The sequence below is a fragment of the Hydra viridissima genome, unplaced genomic scaffold, assembly GCF_058129835.1.
Source record: "Hydra viridissima isolate aposymbiotic clone 2 unplaced genomic scaffold, HvirCarnegie_v1 scaffold_2, whole genome shotgun sequence".
In the NCBI taxonomy this organism is placed as follows: Eukaryota; Metazoa; Cnidaria; class Hydrozoa; order Anthoathecata; family Hydridae; genus Hydra; species Hydra viridissima.
This window is the reverse complement of record NW_028324301.1, coordinates 26,099,821-26,118,810: the sequence shown is the minus strand read 5'-3', so window position 1 is coordinate 26,118,810 and position 18,990 is coordinate 26,099,821. Positions and strand designations below refer to the sequence as shown.

At 35.2% G+C, this 18,990-nt stretch overlaps 1 protein-coding gene across 2 annotated transcripts; it reads right to left on the bottom strand.

Annotated features, from left to right (window-relative positions):
* Nucleotides 1–4,928: 4,928 nt before the first annotated feature.
* Nucleotides 4,929–12,847, bottom strand: LOC149892633 (uncharacterized). Of its 2 annotated transcripts, XM_090077910.1 has the most exons (5): nt 12,776–12,847; nt 6,095–9,115; nt 5,772–5,837; nt 5,454–5,510; nt 4,929–5,297 (listed from the first exon to the last, which is right to left on the bottom strand). In XM_090077910.1, exons 2-5 carry the CDS (start codon nt 9,084–9,086, stop codon nt 4,978–4,980), a joined length of 3,435 nt encoding a protein of 1,144 aa, XP_089934036.1. In that variant the 5' UTR covers nt 9,087–9,115; nt 12,776–12,847; the 3' UTR covers nt 4,929–4,977. The 2 variants fall into 2 exon arrangements, with proteins under 2 accessions (XP_089934036.1, XP_089934035.1); XM_090077909.1 differs by having other exon boundaries at nt 6,095–12,841.
* Between the last annotated feature and the right edge of the window lie 6,143 nt (nt 12,848–18,990).

The following is an 18,990-nucleotide window of genomic DNA, read 5'->3' as shown; positions in this document are numbered from 1 at the left end:
TCCATAAAAAGCCTCGATACTTTGCTGAAGAAGAAGATGACTATATGCAACTTTTTAAAATCGTGAGCTATCTATATCGATTTAGGTCCTTTTTGAGTACTTTTTCAATGAGAAGTTAGCGCAGTTTTCCTCTTTTAAGATTGGATCATGAAGCTTGACATAACAAAACACAAAACTAACAAAGGCAAGACAAAATATAAGGTAAACGCAATATAAAATATAGATGAAATTAAAGTTAGGCTGCATAAAATAAACGGGTAACAATACTCTTCTATGTATATTTACATTGAGTTAAATAAAATCCTTTGCGCAAATATAGGTATGTTAGAGAGTAAAAGTGCATAAAAAGCCTCGCTACATTGCTGTAGAAGAAGTGGATGACTAGATACAAACTTTTAAATTTGTGTGCTGTCTCTATCGAATAAGGTAGTTTTCGAAAGTTTTTTCAAAGCAAAAATAGCGCAGTGTTCCTCTTTTAAATTTAGATTATCTCAAAGGTAGATTTTGAATAGTTTTTCAAAGAAAGGTTAGCGTAGCTTTCCTCTTTTAAGTTTAGCTTATGTAGCTTGACATCACAAAACACAAAGCTCAAAAAGACAAAATAAAATATAAGATAAACGTGAAATAAAATACAGATGAAGCTAAAGTTAGACTGCATAAAAAACCAACAACATAATAATCTACTAGGTATGTTTACATTAAATTAAATAAAATCCTATGCGCAAATATAGGTATGTTAGAGAGAAAAAGCCTCGCTACTTTGTTAAAGGTAGTTTTTGAATAGTTTTTCAAAGAAAGGTTAGCGTAGTTTTCCTCTTTAAAGTTTAGTTTATGTAGCTTGATATCACAAAACACAAAACTCAAAAAAGAAAAGTAAGATAAAAGTTAATCGTAAAATAAAATATAGGTGAAATAATTGTTAGGCTGCATAAAAGAAAAAAAAAATCATAGCATAATAATCTTCTATATATGCTTGGATTGAATTAAATGAATTCCTTTGCGTAAATATAAGCAAACTAGTGAGAAAAAGTGCATAAAAAGCATCGCTACTTTGCTGCAGAAGAAGTGGATGACTATATGCAACTTTTTAAAATTGTGTGCTATCTCTATCGATTAAGGTGGTTTTCGAAAGTTTTTTCAAAGCAAAAATAGCGTAGTTTTCCTCTTTTAAATCTAGCTTTTGTCTAGGGTAGTTTATGAATAGATTTTCAAAGAAAGGTTAGCGTAGCATTCCTCTTTTAAGTTTAGCTTAAAATTCTTGGCATCACAAAACACAAAACTCAAAAAGATAAGATAAAATATAAGATAAACCTAAAACATAATATAAATGAAACTAAAGATAAGCTGCATAAAAAACTAACAACATAATAATCTACTAGGCATGTTTAAATTGAATTATATAAAATCCTTTGCGCAAATATAGGTATGTTAGTAAAAAAGCATTAAAAGCCTCGCAACTTTGTTAAAGGTAGATTTTGAATAGTTTTTCAAAGAAAGGTTAGCGTAGTTTTCCTCTTTTATGTTTAGATTATGTAGCTTGACATCACAAAACACAAAGCTCAAAAAGACAAAATAAAATATAAGATAAACGTAAAATATAGATGAAACAAAGTTTACACTGCATAATAAACAAACAACATAATTATCTACTAGGCATGTTTAAGTTGAACTAAATAAATTCCTTTGCGCAAATATGGGAAAGTTAGACAGTAAAAATCCATAAAAAGCCTCGATACTTTGCTGAAGAAGATGACTATATGCAACTTTTTAAAATCGTGAGCTATCTATATCGATTTAGGTCCTTTTTGAGTACTTTTTCAATGGAAAGTTAGCGCAGTTTTCCTCTTTTAAGATTAGATTATGAAGCTTGACATAATAAAACACAAAACTAACAAAGGCAAGATAAAATATAAGGTAGTTTTCGAATGTTTTTTCAAAGCAAAATTAGCGTAGTGTTCCTCTTTTAAATCTAGATTATCTCAAAGGTAGATTTTGAATAGTTTTTCAAAGAAAAGTTAGCGTAGCTTTCCTCTTTTAACATTAGCTTATGTAGCTTGACATCACAGAACACAAAAACATAAAATAAAATATAAGACAAATAGATGTAGCTAAAGTTAGGCTGCATAAAAAACCAACAACATAAAATATCTACTAGGCATGTTTAAATTGAATTAAATAAAACCCTTTGCGCAAAAATAGAGAGTAAAATGCATAATGTTAGAGAGTAAAAGTGCATAGAAAGCCTCGCTACTTTGCTGTAGAAGAAGTGGATGACTAGATACACTTTTTTAAACTTGTGTGCTATCTCTATCGAATAAGGTAGTTTTCGAGAGTTTTTTCAAAGCAAAATTAGCGTAGTGTTCCTCTTTTAAATCTAGATTATCTCAAAAATAGATTTCGAATAGTTTTTCAAAGAAAGGTTAGCGTAGCTTTCCTCTTTTAACATTAGCTTATGTAGCTTGACATCACAGAACACAAAAAGATAAAATAAAATATAAGACAAACGTAAAATGAAAAATAGATGTAGCTTAAGTTAGACTGCATAAAAAACCAACAACATAATAATCTAACAGGTATGTTTAAGTTGAATTAAATAAAACCCTCTGCGCAAATATAGGTATGCTAGAGAGTAAAAAGGCATAAAAAGCCTCGCTACTTTGTTAAAGGTAGTTTTTGAATAGTTTTTCAAAGACAGGTTAGCGTAAATTTCCTCTTTAAAGTTTAGCTTATGTAGCTTGACATCACAAAATATAAAACTCAAAAAGACAAGATAAAATATAAGATAAACGCAAAATAAAATATAGATGAAACTAAAGTTAGGCTGCATAAAAAACCAACAACATAATAATCTACTAGGCATGTTTAAATTGAAATAAATAAAATCGTTTGCGCAAAAATAGCTATGTTAGAGAGTAAAAGTGCATAGAAAGCCTCGCTACTTTGGTGTAAAAGAAGTGGATCACTAGATACAACATTTTAAAATCGTGTGCTATCTCTATCGATTAAGGTGGTTTTCGAAAGTTTTTTCAAAGCAAAAATAGCGTAGTCTTCCTCTTTTAAATCTAGATTATGTCTAAGGTAGTTTTTGAACAGTTTTTCAAAGAAAGGTTAGCGTAGCTTTCCTCTTTTAACATTAGCTTATGTAGCTTGACATCACAAAACACAAAACTCAAAAAGACAAAATAAAATATAAGATAAACGTAAAATAAAATGTAGATGAAGCTAAAGTTAGGCTGCATGAAATAAACGGGTAACAATATTTTTCTATGTATGTTTACATTGAGTTATATAAAATCCTCTGCGCAAATATAGGTATGTTAGAGAGTAAAAGTGCATAAAAAGCCTCGCTACTTTGTTAAAGGTTGTTTTTGAATAGTTTTTCAAAAAAAGGTTAGCGTAGTTTTCCTCTTTTAACATTAGCTTATGTAGCTTGACATCACAAAGCACAAAACTCAAAAAGACAAAATAAAATATAAGATAAACGTAAAATAAAATACAGATGAAGCTAAAGTTAGGCTGCATAAAATAAACGGGTAACAATATTTTTCTATGTATGTTTACATTGAGTTAAATAAAATCCTCTGCGCAAATATAGGTATGTTAGAGAGTAAAAGTGCATAAAAAGCCTCGCTACTTTGTTAAAGGTAGTTTTTGAATAGTTTTTCAAAAAAAGGTCTTTAAAGTTTAGCTTATGTAGCTTGACATCACAAAACACAAAACTCAAAAAGACAAGATAAAATATAAGATAAACGCAAAACAAAATATAGATGAAACTAAAGTTAGGCTGCATATAAAACCAACAACATAATATTCTACTAGCCTAGTTTTCCTCTTTTAAGTTTAGATTATGTAGCTTGACATCACAAAACGCAAAAAGGCAAGACAAAATACAAGGTAAACGTAAAATAAAGTAGAAGTGAAACAAAAGATAGGTTGCATAAATACAAAAACTGCATTGCCAAAAATAGAATTTGTTGTCTAGAAAGACTTTTTAAAGTTTGTTTCTTTCGTCTATTGACTTAGTGAATCGCGATCTGGTTTTTCTTAGGCGCGCTTGTTTCTTAGTTGTTTTTTTTTGTAAAGAAAGTTTATTCAGACGTTTTTTTTACGCAACTCCTTTAACATTATTTTTAACAAAGTATTCTTTTATACGTGTTTACATTGAAATAAAACCCTTTGCGTAAATAGAGATAAATTAGAGAGCAAAAGCCTCACTACTTTGCAGAAGAAGAATTGGATGGCAAGATACAACTTTTTAAATTCGTGTGCTTTCTCTTTTAAGGTACTTTTTGAATATTTTTTCAAAGAAAAGTTAGCGTAGTTTTCCTCTTTTAAGTTTAGCTTACGCAGCTTGACATCACAAAACGCAAAAACCAATAAGGCATGATAAAATACAAGATAAACGTAAAATAAAATAGAAGTGAAACAAAAGTTAGACACCATAAAAAAAAAACAAACAAAAAAAAAAACATAATATACTTCTATGTATGTTTACATTGAACTTAATAAAATCCTTTGTGTAAATATATGAAAAAATAGAGAGTAAGAGTTCATAAAAAAAGCCTCGCTATTTTGCTGAAGAAGAAATGGATGTCTAGATCTTTTAAAATAAGGAACTTTTTGATTTCTTTTTCCGAAAAATGGTTGGAGCAGTTTTCCTTTTTTAAATTTCACTTATGCAGTTTAACATCACAGAAAATATTAATTTGCTTTTTAACAAACTCTTAAAAACATCAGAAGTAATTCTAAATGCAACTCTATTAAAAGTGTTAACAGAATAACAAAACGACTTTTTTTTTTTTTTAAAGATAAAAAAAGTTTGAACTATCTTTAAATAAGAAATGTGAGAACAGTTTAACAGAACTTCTTGTTTATTATGTATTTAGCGAAACAGATAAATATATTTGCAAAAGCATAGAGAAAACAAACTACACAAAAGGCCCATCTTTATTGCCAAACTGAACAAACTTTTCTAAACTACATAAATGGTCTCACTATATTGCCATATTGAACAAACTTTTCTAAACTACCCTCTTTTTGAATTTTTAGCTTCATGTTTTTAATTTTGTCTTTAATATGGCTTCGGTAGGAGTACTTTTGCAAGACATGAATGAGCTTGTCACTGCTATGATTTGCCAAGATGCCAAGGTAATCTTTGTACGAGCAACTTGAGCTTACATCTGTAAACACGTCTTGCAAGATGTATGCCAACACTAAAGCTGCACATCGAGGAAAACTTCTGGTGTTGAACCATTCGTTGTGGCCAGGGCAAGCATTCAGCTTTTCAACTATTTCATCTAAAATTTTACAAACTCAAGTCATAACACAAAGAGATTAAATCGAATATTCATTTGGTTCTGAAGCATGACAAGATTAATTTTGTTTTTTTATTTGTTTTTTTTGTTGACCTTATTGTTTGCACTGATAGCAATAACTGGTTTTTGAAAGATTACCTAATTGGCATTGGCTAACTTCTGCTTTGTTTTCCTTTGTTCTTGGCTGAGTTGATCCTGAAATAAAATAAAACCATGTTCATTTTTCTAATTCATAAAAAAACCATCAACAGTTTCTAAGTGTTAGAGATAATAACAAGCTGTGCATGATTTCTAACGGTGATGTTTCTAACTTCATCATTAGAAATCGGGTAGACACAACTTTCTAAAAGTGCACTTAGCAATGATGGCTAGTTTTTATTAACAGTTAACCATCTGAAATTGTGCAAGAAGAGGTTTGTGTTTATATATGTTTGTATAAATTAGGTTTTACATTACCGATGTGTTCTTGAGTAAAAGATGGCATTTCCAACTTGATTTTTTTTCTTCTTGGATCTTTTACTTCTAAAACATAATCAGTTTTAGTATCATTCACTTGTGTAAACATTTAAGCAATCACAGAATTAGTCCTGCAACAAATACATACACACTTCTGTGTTGTTTTTTTTGTTTTTTTTTTTGTTTTTTTTATTGTTTTTCTTTTTTTTTTTTTTTTTTACAGCTTTAACAATAACAATAGGGCAAGGAGTTAATTTGGGCATTTTTATTTTTTGAAAGCGTGTTGAGATTTGCATAAAAATCAAAAATCAAAAAGAATTTACCTCTGGATGTACAAGCAAGACTTTGGCTAAATAGACTACCAACAGATTGAACAGCACCAGGTGAGGGCTGTTTTTCAAGAACAGTACCAGCCTGTTGGACTGGAACAGCTGAAAGAAACAAACTGGGTTTGGCCATCGTTTGCTGACGAGCAACAAGATTAGGAGCCAGAGGAACAGAAAAGACCTCTTTTGAAGGATTAAAAACAACTTGCAGAGAAGGAGCAACATGAACAGGTTTGGCAACCACTTGCTTATGAGCAGGTTCAAGAAGAGCAGGTTCAAGAAGAGCAGGTTCAAGAAGAGCAGCTTCAGGAGGAGCATGGAAAACACGTGTGACAGCCATAAGATTATCTTGCTGTGAAGCAACATTAGACACTGTTTCCAGCAGAACAGAAAAGACCTCTTTTGAAGGACTGAAAGCAACTTGTTGAGCAGGAGCAGCAGAAACAGGTTTGGCAACCACTTGCTCACTAAAGTAAACTGGAGAAAGTTGTGCATGGTGTTCAATAAAATCCGGTTCATCAGGAAATAATGTTAATGCAAGAGGAGAACAAGCTGTGCCAACAGGAACAGCTAGAGTCTGATCTACATCCATACAAACAGCTTGTTCATTAGGAACTAGTTGTGCAAGAGCAGAGGATAGTTCAAGAACTGGACCAGCGATTGTTTGTTCAGAAGGAACAGACGAAACAGGAGTTGAGCTAGGTTCACACAAGAAATCTACAACATGTTCGTTGCTGTCCTCTAAAGGAGCATTGTTTTCTACAGCTGGAGAAAATGGAACCACTGTGGTACAACCGAAAGTAGCAGCACATTCTTCAGAGTCAGAACCGGAGTCTGAATCTTCCTCAAAAATGTCCTCAACATCATGAAAACCGTACTCCTCTGCATTAGTTCGGAGCCAGTCCATCACATCCTTCTCCTCCTTTGGTGGTCTCTCAGACTTTTCAACAGTCAAAGACTCTATGACTCCGAAGGACTGTCCGATGCCCAGGGCAAAGCGCAACTCCTCTGCAGCGTTCCACTGGGACACATAAAAGCTATCCATTGTGTGTCTGCTGTGCTTCATGTAGAGTGTAGCAAACCGCTCGCGATCTTCTTTGCTGTTGTTGGCAAAGTAAGTGGCTATCGAACCGCGAATGCAAGTGGGAGTAAGACGCTTCATGGGAATGTTTACTTGGCTTTTTCTGAAGCAGGACGTCAGGCTAGAGGTGATAGCAGAGGAACCCATCTGGTAAACAGGCACTCTAGTTGCACCTAGTGTCACACCTTCGTCTTTGTTGGCTCTCACCGAAGGAAAAAGGGGCCTGTAGCAGTCGCTCAACTCCAAAACAGTCTTGGTGTCTGCAGCCATGTAGTGAGAGTCGTTGACAAGAAGGTCTCTGTATCTCAGCAAATAAATATCGATCAACACTTTCAAGTCGTTCGGCACTAGAATGTTTTTGGCTCCGTACTTGTATGCTGTTTTGTAGCGCTCTTGCACAATGCAATATCCACACTCACTCTTCTCAGCAGCCATGTAGTCTCTAATGTTTAAAAGAGCAATGTTAGATTTTCTTAAACTGTTAATTACAGTGACAGAGAGCAGAAGATGGTTTCGTAGAGACACAGCATTGTCTCTAGTCAGCGGAAGAGACGCCTTTCTAATCGATTCCACTAAGTCTCTTACGTATGCAGACTTGCCATATTCGGTCAGCAAACTGACATTGATGATGTTGATGCTTTTTCTTCTTTTCACAAGGCTCCTCCTCAAAGAACGAAAGGGCCTCAGCACTTTTCGCAACTCATCCACCTTGCAGCGCAAACGTCGGATGGCCTCATGAGAAAGTCCGAAATAGACGTTTCTGGCTTCACTGAAACGAAACAGGAGACAAAGGGAGACGAGGCGGTTGTACAACGTGTGACAAGACATGGCTTTTGTTTGGTCAAGTTCACTCAGCTTGGAATTGAGCTGAATTTTCTTAAAGTGCAAGGAGAAGTATCTATCCTCCAAAACATTGGAATTGGTGAGGGCGTTTGGGTGCAGCGTCAACGTGCTGTCACAACAAGTCAATATTTCCACAACTGCATTTTTGTAGATCTTTGCTTGTGACCAAGTGTTGTTGTTGGCTACCACAAGCCACTTTTCAAAGTCTCTGAAGAGCTCATCTGCTGACTGGTAATAAAAGTGAAAAGCATCTTTGTCCAGCTGAAACAAGAGTCTCTTTTCTTCGGTCAAGACATAGGAGCTGGAAACCAAGTGCTCTAAGGAATCGAAATCAGAGTCAAGGACGGATTCGGTGTTCAGCTCTTTGTTTTCTACAGAGGTGCATTGGTTTGCAGAAGGAGCCTCGGACGAACCAGCAACTGGTGAGGGCAAGCTTAAAAGAGGATCAGAGGAAAGAACCGGAGAAGAAAAAGAGGAGGAAGGCCCAGGAGCAGAGGATGCAGAGCCTGATGCAGACGCTTGTTCAGCTACTGGCTTAATACCAAAGAAGGCAGGTCGAATAAATTGAGGGACATAGAGCTTCTCGTTGTCGTATCGCTTTGCCTCTGCAATCTTTTGTTTGATCATCTTGGAATCGTAGAAATGAGTCTCTTTCAAGTGTATGTCCAGTCGGTCGTAATACTTCCAACATTGCAAACAGGGGTAAGGTTTTGGACAGCCGGACTTGCGTTCGAGACGAGCATGCTGAAACTTCCTGACCATTGCAGAGTAAAAGATGGAAGCTTCATCCAAAGTCCAAGAATGATCTTTTTTAGTCAAGTGTCTTTTAATGCTTGTGGACGAATGTTTGCACAAAGGCATCGGACAGCTAACAGCGTACCTCTTCTTGGTACCATAGAAAGGTACAACCCTGTTTACGGAGCCACACGCTGCAACTAATGCGGCCCTGACTTTGTTTTTGAGCTTTAAGTCTCTCTGTTCTTGTGACTGCTTTCTTTTCTTTTTTTTTGCTTTAGAGTTTGGAGAAGAAGCAACAACAGAGTTGTTTTCTTGTGAAGAAGACATGTTCAGGTGTTTGTTTGCAACGGTTTTTGCTAAAAAAAGGAAACCAGTCAGTGAGAGTTTTTTTCTTCTGCCTGCATCCAATCCTGGAATGTTTACAACTGCAGGGAAGAGCTGTGTTTTTTCGAATCCTCTGCAAAAGAGAAAAAAAGAAAGAAAAGAGAGCAACAAGAAGAAACAAAGTTTCCACTAGCAAATGAAAAAGAATGAGAGCAACTAGCATTACATGCATGGTGGCAGCAGTGATTGCTATTATGAGAAGGAGAATGAGAAAAAAAAAAAGAAAAAGAAAAGAAACAAATAAATAAAGAGATGGAGTTTGAGAGGATCTCGCAACCATATGACTCAAAGAAAGAAACTGTGTTGAAAAAAGGCAAGAGAGGGCAAATAGAACTTGCTAACAAGGACAAATGACAGACATAACTACAACAGTAACAACTCTCATTGCAAGCATAATAACAACAGCATCAGCATCACTGACTCAGAGAGTGTTGACATAACAAAAAAGAAAACAAAAGTACAAGCCAAGTGGGGGAACATTAACAAACACTCATTGCAACTATAACAACAACAACAACAGCAACAGCATCACTGACTCAGAGGGTATTGATAAAAAAAAACAAGCAAAACAAAAACAAACAAAAAAACAAATAAAAAAACAAAACAAGCAAATTGGGTGAACAGTAACAACTCTCATTGCAAGCATAATAACAACAACAGCATCAGCATCAGCATCACTGACTCAGAGAGTGTTGACAAAATAAAATAGACAATAAGCAAGCAAAGTGGGTGAACAGTAACAACTCTCACTGCAAGCATAATAACAACAACAGCATCAGCATCAGCATCACTGACTCAGAGAGTGTTGATAAAATAAAACAGATTATAAACAAACAAAGTGGGTGAACAGTAACAGCTCTCATTGAAAGCATAATAACAACAACAGCATCAGCAACAGCATCACTAACTCAGAGGATATATAAAAAAACAAACAAACAAACAAACAAAACAAAAACAAAAAAAAACAAGCAAAGTGGCTGAACAGTAACAGCTATCATTGCAAGTAAAATAACAACAACAGCATCAGCAACATCATCACTGACTCAGAGAGTGGTGATAAAATAAAACAGATTAAAAAACAAGCAAAGTGGCTAAACAGTAACAACTATAAATACAAGTAAAATGACAAAAGCAGCAACAGCATCACTAACTCGCAGGGTGTTGATAAAAAAAAAAAGCAACAAACAAACAAAGCAAGCAAAGTGGGTGAACATTAACACTCATTGCAACTATAATAACACCAACAGCAACAGCATCAGTGACTCAAAGGGTGTTGATAAACAAAAACAAAGGCACAAACAAAACAAGCAGAGTGGGGGAACATTAACAACACTTATTGCAAGCATAATAACAACAACAGCATCAGCATCTCTGACTCAGAGAGTGTTGATAAAATAAAATAGATTATAAACATGCCAAGTTTGTGAACATTAACAAACACTCATTGCAACTATAACAACGACTACAGCAACAGCATCACTTACTCAGAGAGTGTTGAGAAAAAAAACAACAAAAAAAACAAAAACAAAACAAAACAGAAAACAGAAGTACAAGCCAAGTGGGGGAACATTAACAAACACTCATTGCAACTAAAACAACAACAACAGCAACAGCATCACTTGCTCAGAGGATATTGATAAAAAAAACAAACAAACAAACAAACAAAACAAGCAAAGTGGCTGAACAGTAACAGCTATCATTGCAAGTAAAATAACAACAACAGCATCAGCAACATCATCACTGACTCAGAGAGTGGTGATAAAATAAAACAGATTAAAAAACAAGCAAAGTGGCTGAACAGTAACAACTATAAATACAAGTAAAATGACAAAAGCAGCAACAGCATCACTAACTCGCAGGGTGTTGATAAAAAAAAAAGCAACAAACAAACAAAGCAAGCAAAGTGGGTGAACATTAACACTCATTGCAACTATAATAACACCAACAGCAACAGCATCAGTGACTCAAAGGGTGTTGATAAACAAAAACAAAGGCACAAACAAAACAAGCAGAGTGGGTGAACATTAACAACACTTATTGCAAGCATAATAACAACAACAGCATCAGCATCACTGACTCAGAGAGTGTTGATAAAATAAAATAGATTATAAACATGCCAAGTTTGTGAACATTAACAAACACTCATTGCAACTATAACAACAACAACAGCAACAGCATCACTTGCTCAGAGGATATTGATAAAAAAAACAAACAAACAAACAAACAAAACAAGCAAAGTGGCTGAACAGTAACAGCTATCATTGCAAGTAAAATAACAACAACAGCATCAGCAACATCATCACTGACTCAGAGTGTGGTGATAAAATAAAACAGATTAAAAAACAAGCAAAGTGGCTGAACAGTAACAACTATAAATACAAGTAAAATGACAAAAGCAGCAACAGCATCACTAACTCGCAGGGTGTTGATAAAAAAAAAAGCAACAAACAAATAAAGCAAGCAAAGTGGGTGAACATTAACACTCATTGCAACTATAATAACACCAACAGCAACAGCATCAGTGACTCAAAGGGTGTTGATAAAGAAAAACAAAAGCACAAACAAAACAAGCAAAGTGGGTGAACATTAACAACACTTATTGCAAGCACAATAACAACAACAGCATCAGCATCACTGACTCAGAGAGTGTTGATAAAACAAAATAGATTATAAACAAGCCAAGTTGGTGAACATTAACAAACACTCATTGCAACTGTAATAAGAACAACAGCAACAGCATCACTGACACAAAGGGTGTTGATAAACAAAAACAAAAACACAAGCAAAGTGGGTGAACATTAACAACACTCATTGCAACTATAACAACAACAACAGCAACAGCATCACTGGCTCAAAGGGTGTTGATAAAATAAAGAAACAAAAACAAAACAAGCAAAGTGGGTGAACAGTAACAACTCCCATTGCAAGCATAATAACGACAACAGCAACAGCAACACCATCACTGACTCAGAGAGTGTTGATAAAATAAAATAGATTATAAACAAGCCAAGTGGGGGAACATTAACAAACACTCATTGCAACTGTAACAACAACAACAGCAACAGCATCACTTACTCAGAGAGTGTTTATAAATAAAACAAAAAACAAAAACAAGAAACAAAAATACAAGCCAAGTGGGTGATTACTAACAGCGCTAACAGCAGCAACAACAGTGTCTTTAGAAACAACAAACAAGTACAACAGCAACAACTGCTTTTACAGAGTATAACAATAACAACAACATGGCACTAACAACAACAAAAGGGTTGGAATAAAAACCTGTAGGCAAAAGGAGAGCTGCATTCAGACAAGATCGATTACAAAGAGGCTCTTCTTTAGGACAGAGGAGAAACTGCTTTTGAGGGACAGAGGGACTTTTGTTGTTGTTGTTGTTGTTGTGCAGAAACCAACAAACTTTTATTGAACCGAATATAACCGAATATAACCGAAAGTCTTGTTTGCTTCTGTTTTGTGCCATCAAGAAGGGAAAACAAAACATCACAAAACAAACGAAGCAAACGAAACAAACAAACAAACGAACGAAACAAACAAAAAAACGATTAAATAAATAAACAAACAAACGAAACAAACAAACAAACAAAAACAAATAGGAAAAACAGAAAACGCAGTACCGAAACCTCGCCATTTTTATCCTTCCTCGAGCTTTCTTTGGGCGCCAAAGACCGAGAAAGTTGAGCAAACGTGACGTTGGGGGGGGGGGGGGGGGTACTTAAGGCCAGCAGACCGACCAATGGCAAGCTTAGGAGAGACCCACGTGAATGTTACATTTTCTTTCTATGTACGCTGAATCCGCTCAAAGTCTGGAATTTCCAGCATTCACGTGTCATCACTCCAGCCACCAGATTGGCCCACACTTTGCACACTTTCAAGACTAGAACTTCACTTAATCACAAATTGAGCCAAAAAAAAACTAAGTCTCGCATGGCGACAACTTTTCCAAAAGCAAACAAAGGCAAACAAAGGCAAACGAAGGCAAACGAAGAAAAAACAAAAACAAGTAAACAAAAACAAAACCGAAAAGGGAGAGAGAGAGCAAGTCGACTCATTTCTTTCGACTGCCTTAAACGAGAAGTCTAAAACGTTTAAAAGTTGAAAACTAAGTTTTTTAAATGAACTGCACCGAAAAAACTTTACGACAGTTTAGCTGGTTAAAAACGCAGAGGAAAATATTTTATAAAATTTAAGCGTTCTAAAGATGTCCATTTTTGTTTTTGTTTTTTTTTTATTTTGGTTTGTTTCTGGTTTGCTTCTTTTTTTTTTTTTAAATTCTAGCGATCGAGCATATTTGAACGGTTTCATCAGCCTGTTGGCGCACGTGCTCGAGAGCTAGAACTTTGATTGCTTTTGTTGTTGAGAATTGAGAATGTCCGAGCAGGTTTTTTTATCGATTTCATCGCTTGTGGCGAGGCAAAAATCAAAACGCTTTTTGGACGAAAGAAAGGAGATTAAAAGGAAAAAAGAGAAGAAAAAAAAAAACAAAAAAATAGGTTATGTGTCATAAACATTTATTTTCTCACGCGATGACGTCTAGTTTTGTTAGAGTAATTAAAATATGGTATCAAGTTTGTAATTTCTATCTTATTTTTAGTTACGGATAATTGCCAATTATGTCACGTTTAGTATACACAACGCTGTTTTCTTAATAGCAATATGATACAAACAAGTTATAAAAAAAAAAAGCGTTCGCTCGATCTTCCTTAGTCAGTTGAACAAAAAGAAATTTTCACAACATATGATTGATTTGGTTGTCCTAGCAAGCTGTTTTAGCAAACGACTAGAGGTTGCAACTGTTGTTCATTGAAAACGAAAAATCTAGCGTCAGCAAGAAATTTTTGAATACATAATGTACACAAAAGTGGCACTAACAAATGAAAATGTAAAAAAAAATGTTTACCTTGATGCCAGACTCGCAGAGATGTTGTCGCTCGTTGCTATCGACTGCGAACAGCTTTGTTGTTTTTCGAAGTGCCTCTTCACTCTACTTATAGCCGAAGTTTTGGCTTCGAAAAAAAATACGAACGTCGTTAAGCTCAACGAGCTGCTTTAATTGTTGTTCGTGCGAAAACGAAATGCTTAAACGGATAAAAGTGTTGGCGTAATTACACTTTTCGACCGCGATGCAGTTTGTCAACAACTCTAGCGTACTTTTTTGGCTCGTGGAGCAAAAAAGCCTCATGATAATAGCAAAGGCTTAAAATGTCTTAACATGTCAGCAAAGGCTTAATATGCTTAATAAACTGTGGGTTAAGTTTTTGCGGTGCAGCTCATTAACAACTTAATTTGCAACTTGCTGGCACAAGCAAACGTTTATGACTTCTCGTTTAAGACAGTTGAGCGAAATCAGTCGACTCACTCATTCTCCCTTTTCTGTTTTGTTTTTGTTTTGTTTTTTTGTTTTTGTTTTTGTTTGTTTTTTTTTTCTTTGTTTGTCTTTTGTTTAAAATGTAAAAAACTCGAAAGGAAAGTTGTTGCTTTGTTTGCTTATTGAAAGTTTTCGCCAGTTGCAAGACTTAGTTTTGTTTTTGTTTACTTATTAAAATATCGAGGAAAATATTTGAGGACATCGCATTCTAAAGGTGCCTTTTTAATAAAACATCTAACGATTTAGCTTTTAACGTTATGCTCAAAAGAATGCCCGTTTCGGTTTCTTTTTTCTTTTTTTTTTTTTTTTTTTCCTTTGTTTCAATTGGGCAGAGTGCTCATTTGAGCAGCCCGCCCATGATCCAAAATTAGGACTTTTCTACGAGATACTTTTCATGGACTGTTGTAATTTCAGCAGACCAACACAGTGACTAGTTGGTAGTGTGTGTTAGTTCCGCTTTCATTCACGGTTGAGCGGACCTGTTCGATTACTCGAACATTGGTCACGTCTGGAACGTGAGAATGCTAGAGTGCGTTTTACTAACAATTTTATCGCTTGTGGCCAGGAAAGCAAAACTTTCCGTTTTTGTCTTTTGCATTCTAAAGGTGCCTTCTTAATAAAACCTCTAACGATTTAGCTTTTAACGTTATGCTTAAAAGAATGCCCGTTTCGATTTCATTTTTTTTTTCTGTTTGTTTTTGTTTTTGTTTTTTTTTTTCAATTCGGCATTTTAAGGGTGCCTTTATAACAAGATCTAACGATATAGCGTTTAATGTTGTGCTCAAAAAAAAAAAAAGTGCCTTTTATATCTCTCAATGGTCTCCAACGATAAAACTGCCGACCAATCGCAACGATTAAACAGCCGACCAATGGCAGCTCAATAGTCTCCAAACATGAAACTGCCGACCAATGGCAGCTCAGTGGTTTGAGAAGTGAGATCATTCGATTTCGTTTTATTATCTCCAGTTTGAACTAGTGCTTGGCTTTTATAAAAATTGTCAAATTTTGCCAAGCAAATCTTATACGAAACGCTACTTTGATGTCAAACCTTCGTTACTCCCTATTCCCTTCTAGCGGAGGGCCGGCTAAAAGCTAGAAAAAAAGAGAGAAGGAAACTTTTTTCTTTTTTTCTTTATCTTTTTTTTTTTTTTTTTTTAAGAGGGGTAGGGGGGGGGGGGGGGGGGGGGGAAGGAGTAAGAGAATTACGGGGTTAGGATTGGAGGGGGATGAGGTTACGGTTTGGAAGCCTGGGGACAATGAAAAATTGCGTTCGTATAGTGTCCACGAGGGGCGTCCTTCGGTTGTAACGTGCCGCTAGGTGCACGCGTCTAGTAGTTTCGTTGCATCGACCTAGAGGAGTTCTCCGAAAGGTCTTGCGCTTTGGGCTCGGGCAAACGGCCTGCATCCATTGTAAACACGGTCTCTGCCGTTAGAAAATCGTTAACCAGGCTTTTGTGAGCTTTAACAACCATCCCTTTGAGTTTAAAACGAACGTTTCCCCAAAAGCCATTCGAGATGGAGGTACTCACGGAGGTTTGTTACGGTAACAACCCTGTGGTTTGCCATCTTCTTTCTTTCCGCAGCGTCGCAAACGGATCGGCCGGTCTCTTAGGTGACGAAAAAACGTCTGATCTCTCGACTGGAATGCTTAACGTACTAAGATTAGAAGAGTTAGTACTAAGAGTCGCATCTGGCCGCCGTAATTTTCTTCGATGATGTACTTGAAAATTTCGTGACGTCGTTTTCAAAGCTCTAGGGTCGATTTTAACCTTCGACCTTAAAGTCGATTTTAGCCTTCGGTGTGGCTCTGTACAACTTTTGCGGTGAAAAAGCTTGCGCGGAGTCTACAGTTGTATTTAGCCGACAGACGCTGGCAACGCAGAAACAGAATGACTCTTGGGCGGCGCAAACCGAGCGTTCAGCAAATTTCTAGCATTTTACGTCAAAGCGGACAATCTGCACGACAAATAAAGCTAACTTTCTCGTTGCAACAGTTAGTCACTGGACGTTGGACGAGTGTGTACAGCTGTTTTGCGTCGAAAGCCGACCGGTGGTCGGATGCGACTCTTCTTTTCATTCGAAAATCAGAACCTGGCCATCAGTCGTGTATCACCATCGAATGCTTAATGTAGTGATTTCTCGAAACGACAAAAGCTTGTAAAACAAACAGCTTCGCTGTACTGTTGCCTAGTATGTTAACGGATGGCCAGGAACAACCTTGGTCTGTAAAGAATGAGTTCGTTTTTCCATTCGAGGCACTAATTACTGCAGTTTTAAAAGTCACCTAAAGTATAAGCTCATCTCTCCATTCAAGAAAAACAAGCATCAGAGTTTCGGAAAGTTTGCATGCACGACACCACCATCGATGATACTTAAACAAACAGAAAATGAATTGCAAAACAGAACCACTGAATTGCAAAACATAACAACGGACAGCTTGTAAAAAGCATGGTGATGAGCTTCTTCAATCCAATCAAGGAACCAAGCATCACAGTTTCGGCAATGGTGCATGTGCAAATCAGCAAACTGTGATACTTAATCAAACAACTTCACTGTTTTGCTTAGTTTAAGAACGGATGGCTAAGAACAACCTCGTTAGTGAGTATGAAGTCATCTCTTCATTCAAGGAATTAATAATCAGAGTTTTAGAAGTCTCTTACGTGCGATACTACTATCAACGGTACTTAATCAAACAGCCTCTCAGAATGGCCTAGTTTGAGAACGGAAGGCTAGGAACAACCTTAGTAGTGGGTCATCAGTTCAACTTTTCATTCAAGGAATTAAGCATCTAAAATCTGAAAAATAAAAAGAAGAGCTCTTTGTTAGAAGTTCTTATTTTTATTTTTCCTCAACTTCTATTTCTTTTCTTTTTTTCTTTTTTTTTTTTAATGATAGTTTTTCTTTTTTTTTTATCTATTTTGTTCGTTTAAATTAATACAACAGGCGTTTTAGGTCGTTTCTGTAACATTATTTAACACTTTAAATTGTAATAAATATTTGAACTGAAGAAAATCCTTTTCGTAACGTTAAAATGTCATAAGAACATTTCATCTTTACCAAATACGCTTGTAAAAATAGTTTCACTTTTAAAGTTTGTTGTATATGTCTTTTAATTTAGTGAATCGCAATTTGGATTCTCTTAGGCGCACATCTACTTTAGTTGCTTTTTCTTAAAGAAAGGTCACCAGAGTTATCTTACACAGCTCCTGCAGCATAATCTTTAACAAAATACTCTTTTGAAAAGTTTTACATTGAAATAAACAAAAGCCATTTGCGTAAATAGAGATAAATTAGAGAATAAAAAGTGCATAAACGCCTCGCTACTTTGATGAAGAAGAAACGGATGACTAGATGCAACTTTTTAATTTCGCGTGCTATCTCTTTCGATTAAGGTACTTTTTGAATATTTTTTCAAAGAAATGTTAGCGTAGTTTTCCTTTTTTAAATTTAAATCATGTTTAAAGGTAGTTTTTGAATGTTTTTTCAAAGAAATGTTAGCGTAGTTTTCATCTATTAAATCTAAATCATGTTTAAAGGTAGTTTTCGAATATTTTTTCAAAGAAAAGTTAGCGTAGGTTTCCTCTTTTAGATCTAGCTTATGTTTAAGGTAGTTTTTGAGTATTTTTTCAAAGAAAAGTTAGCGTAGTTTTCCTCTTTTAGATCTAGCTTATGTTTAAGGTAGTTTTTGAGTATTTTTTCAAAGAAAAGTTAGCATAGTTTTCCTCTTTTGGATATAGCTTATGTTTAAGGTAGTTTTTAAATATTTTTTTAAAGAAAAGTTAGCGTAGTTTTCCTCCTTTAGATCTAGCTTTATAATTCAGGTAGTTTTTGAATATTTTTTCAAATAAAAATTAGCAAAGTTTAGCTTATTTAGCATGACATCACAAAATACTAAACTCAAAAAGGCAAGATAAAGTATAAGATAAACGTAAAATAAGATATAGATGAAACAAATGTTAGGCTGCATAAAATCTAAAACTGCATTGCCTATCATAAACACAAACGTCTAGTAAGAGCTTTTAAAGTTCGTTCTTTTCGTCTTTTAATTTGGTGAATCGCGATTTGAATTTTCTAAAGCGCACATGCCTCTCAGTTGCTTTTTTCTTAAGGAAAGGTCACCAGAGTTTTTTTACGCAGCTCCTGCAGCATAATCTTTAACAAAATACTCTTTTGTATATCATTACACAGAAATAAACAAAAACCATTTGCGTAAACAGAGATAAATTAGAACTCAAAAGTGCATAAAAAGCCTCGCTACTTTGCTATAGAAGAAGTGGATGACTAGATACAACTTTGTAAATTCGTGTACTACCTCGATGGATTAAGGTATTTTTCGAAAGTTTTTTTAAAGCAAAAATAGCGCAGTCTTCCTCTTTTAAATCTACCTTATGTCTAAGGCAGTTTTTGAATAGATTTTCAAAGAAAGGTTAGCGTAGTTTTCCACTTTTAAGTTTAGCTTATGTA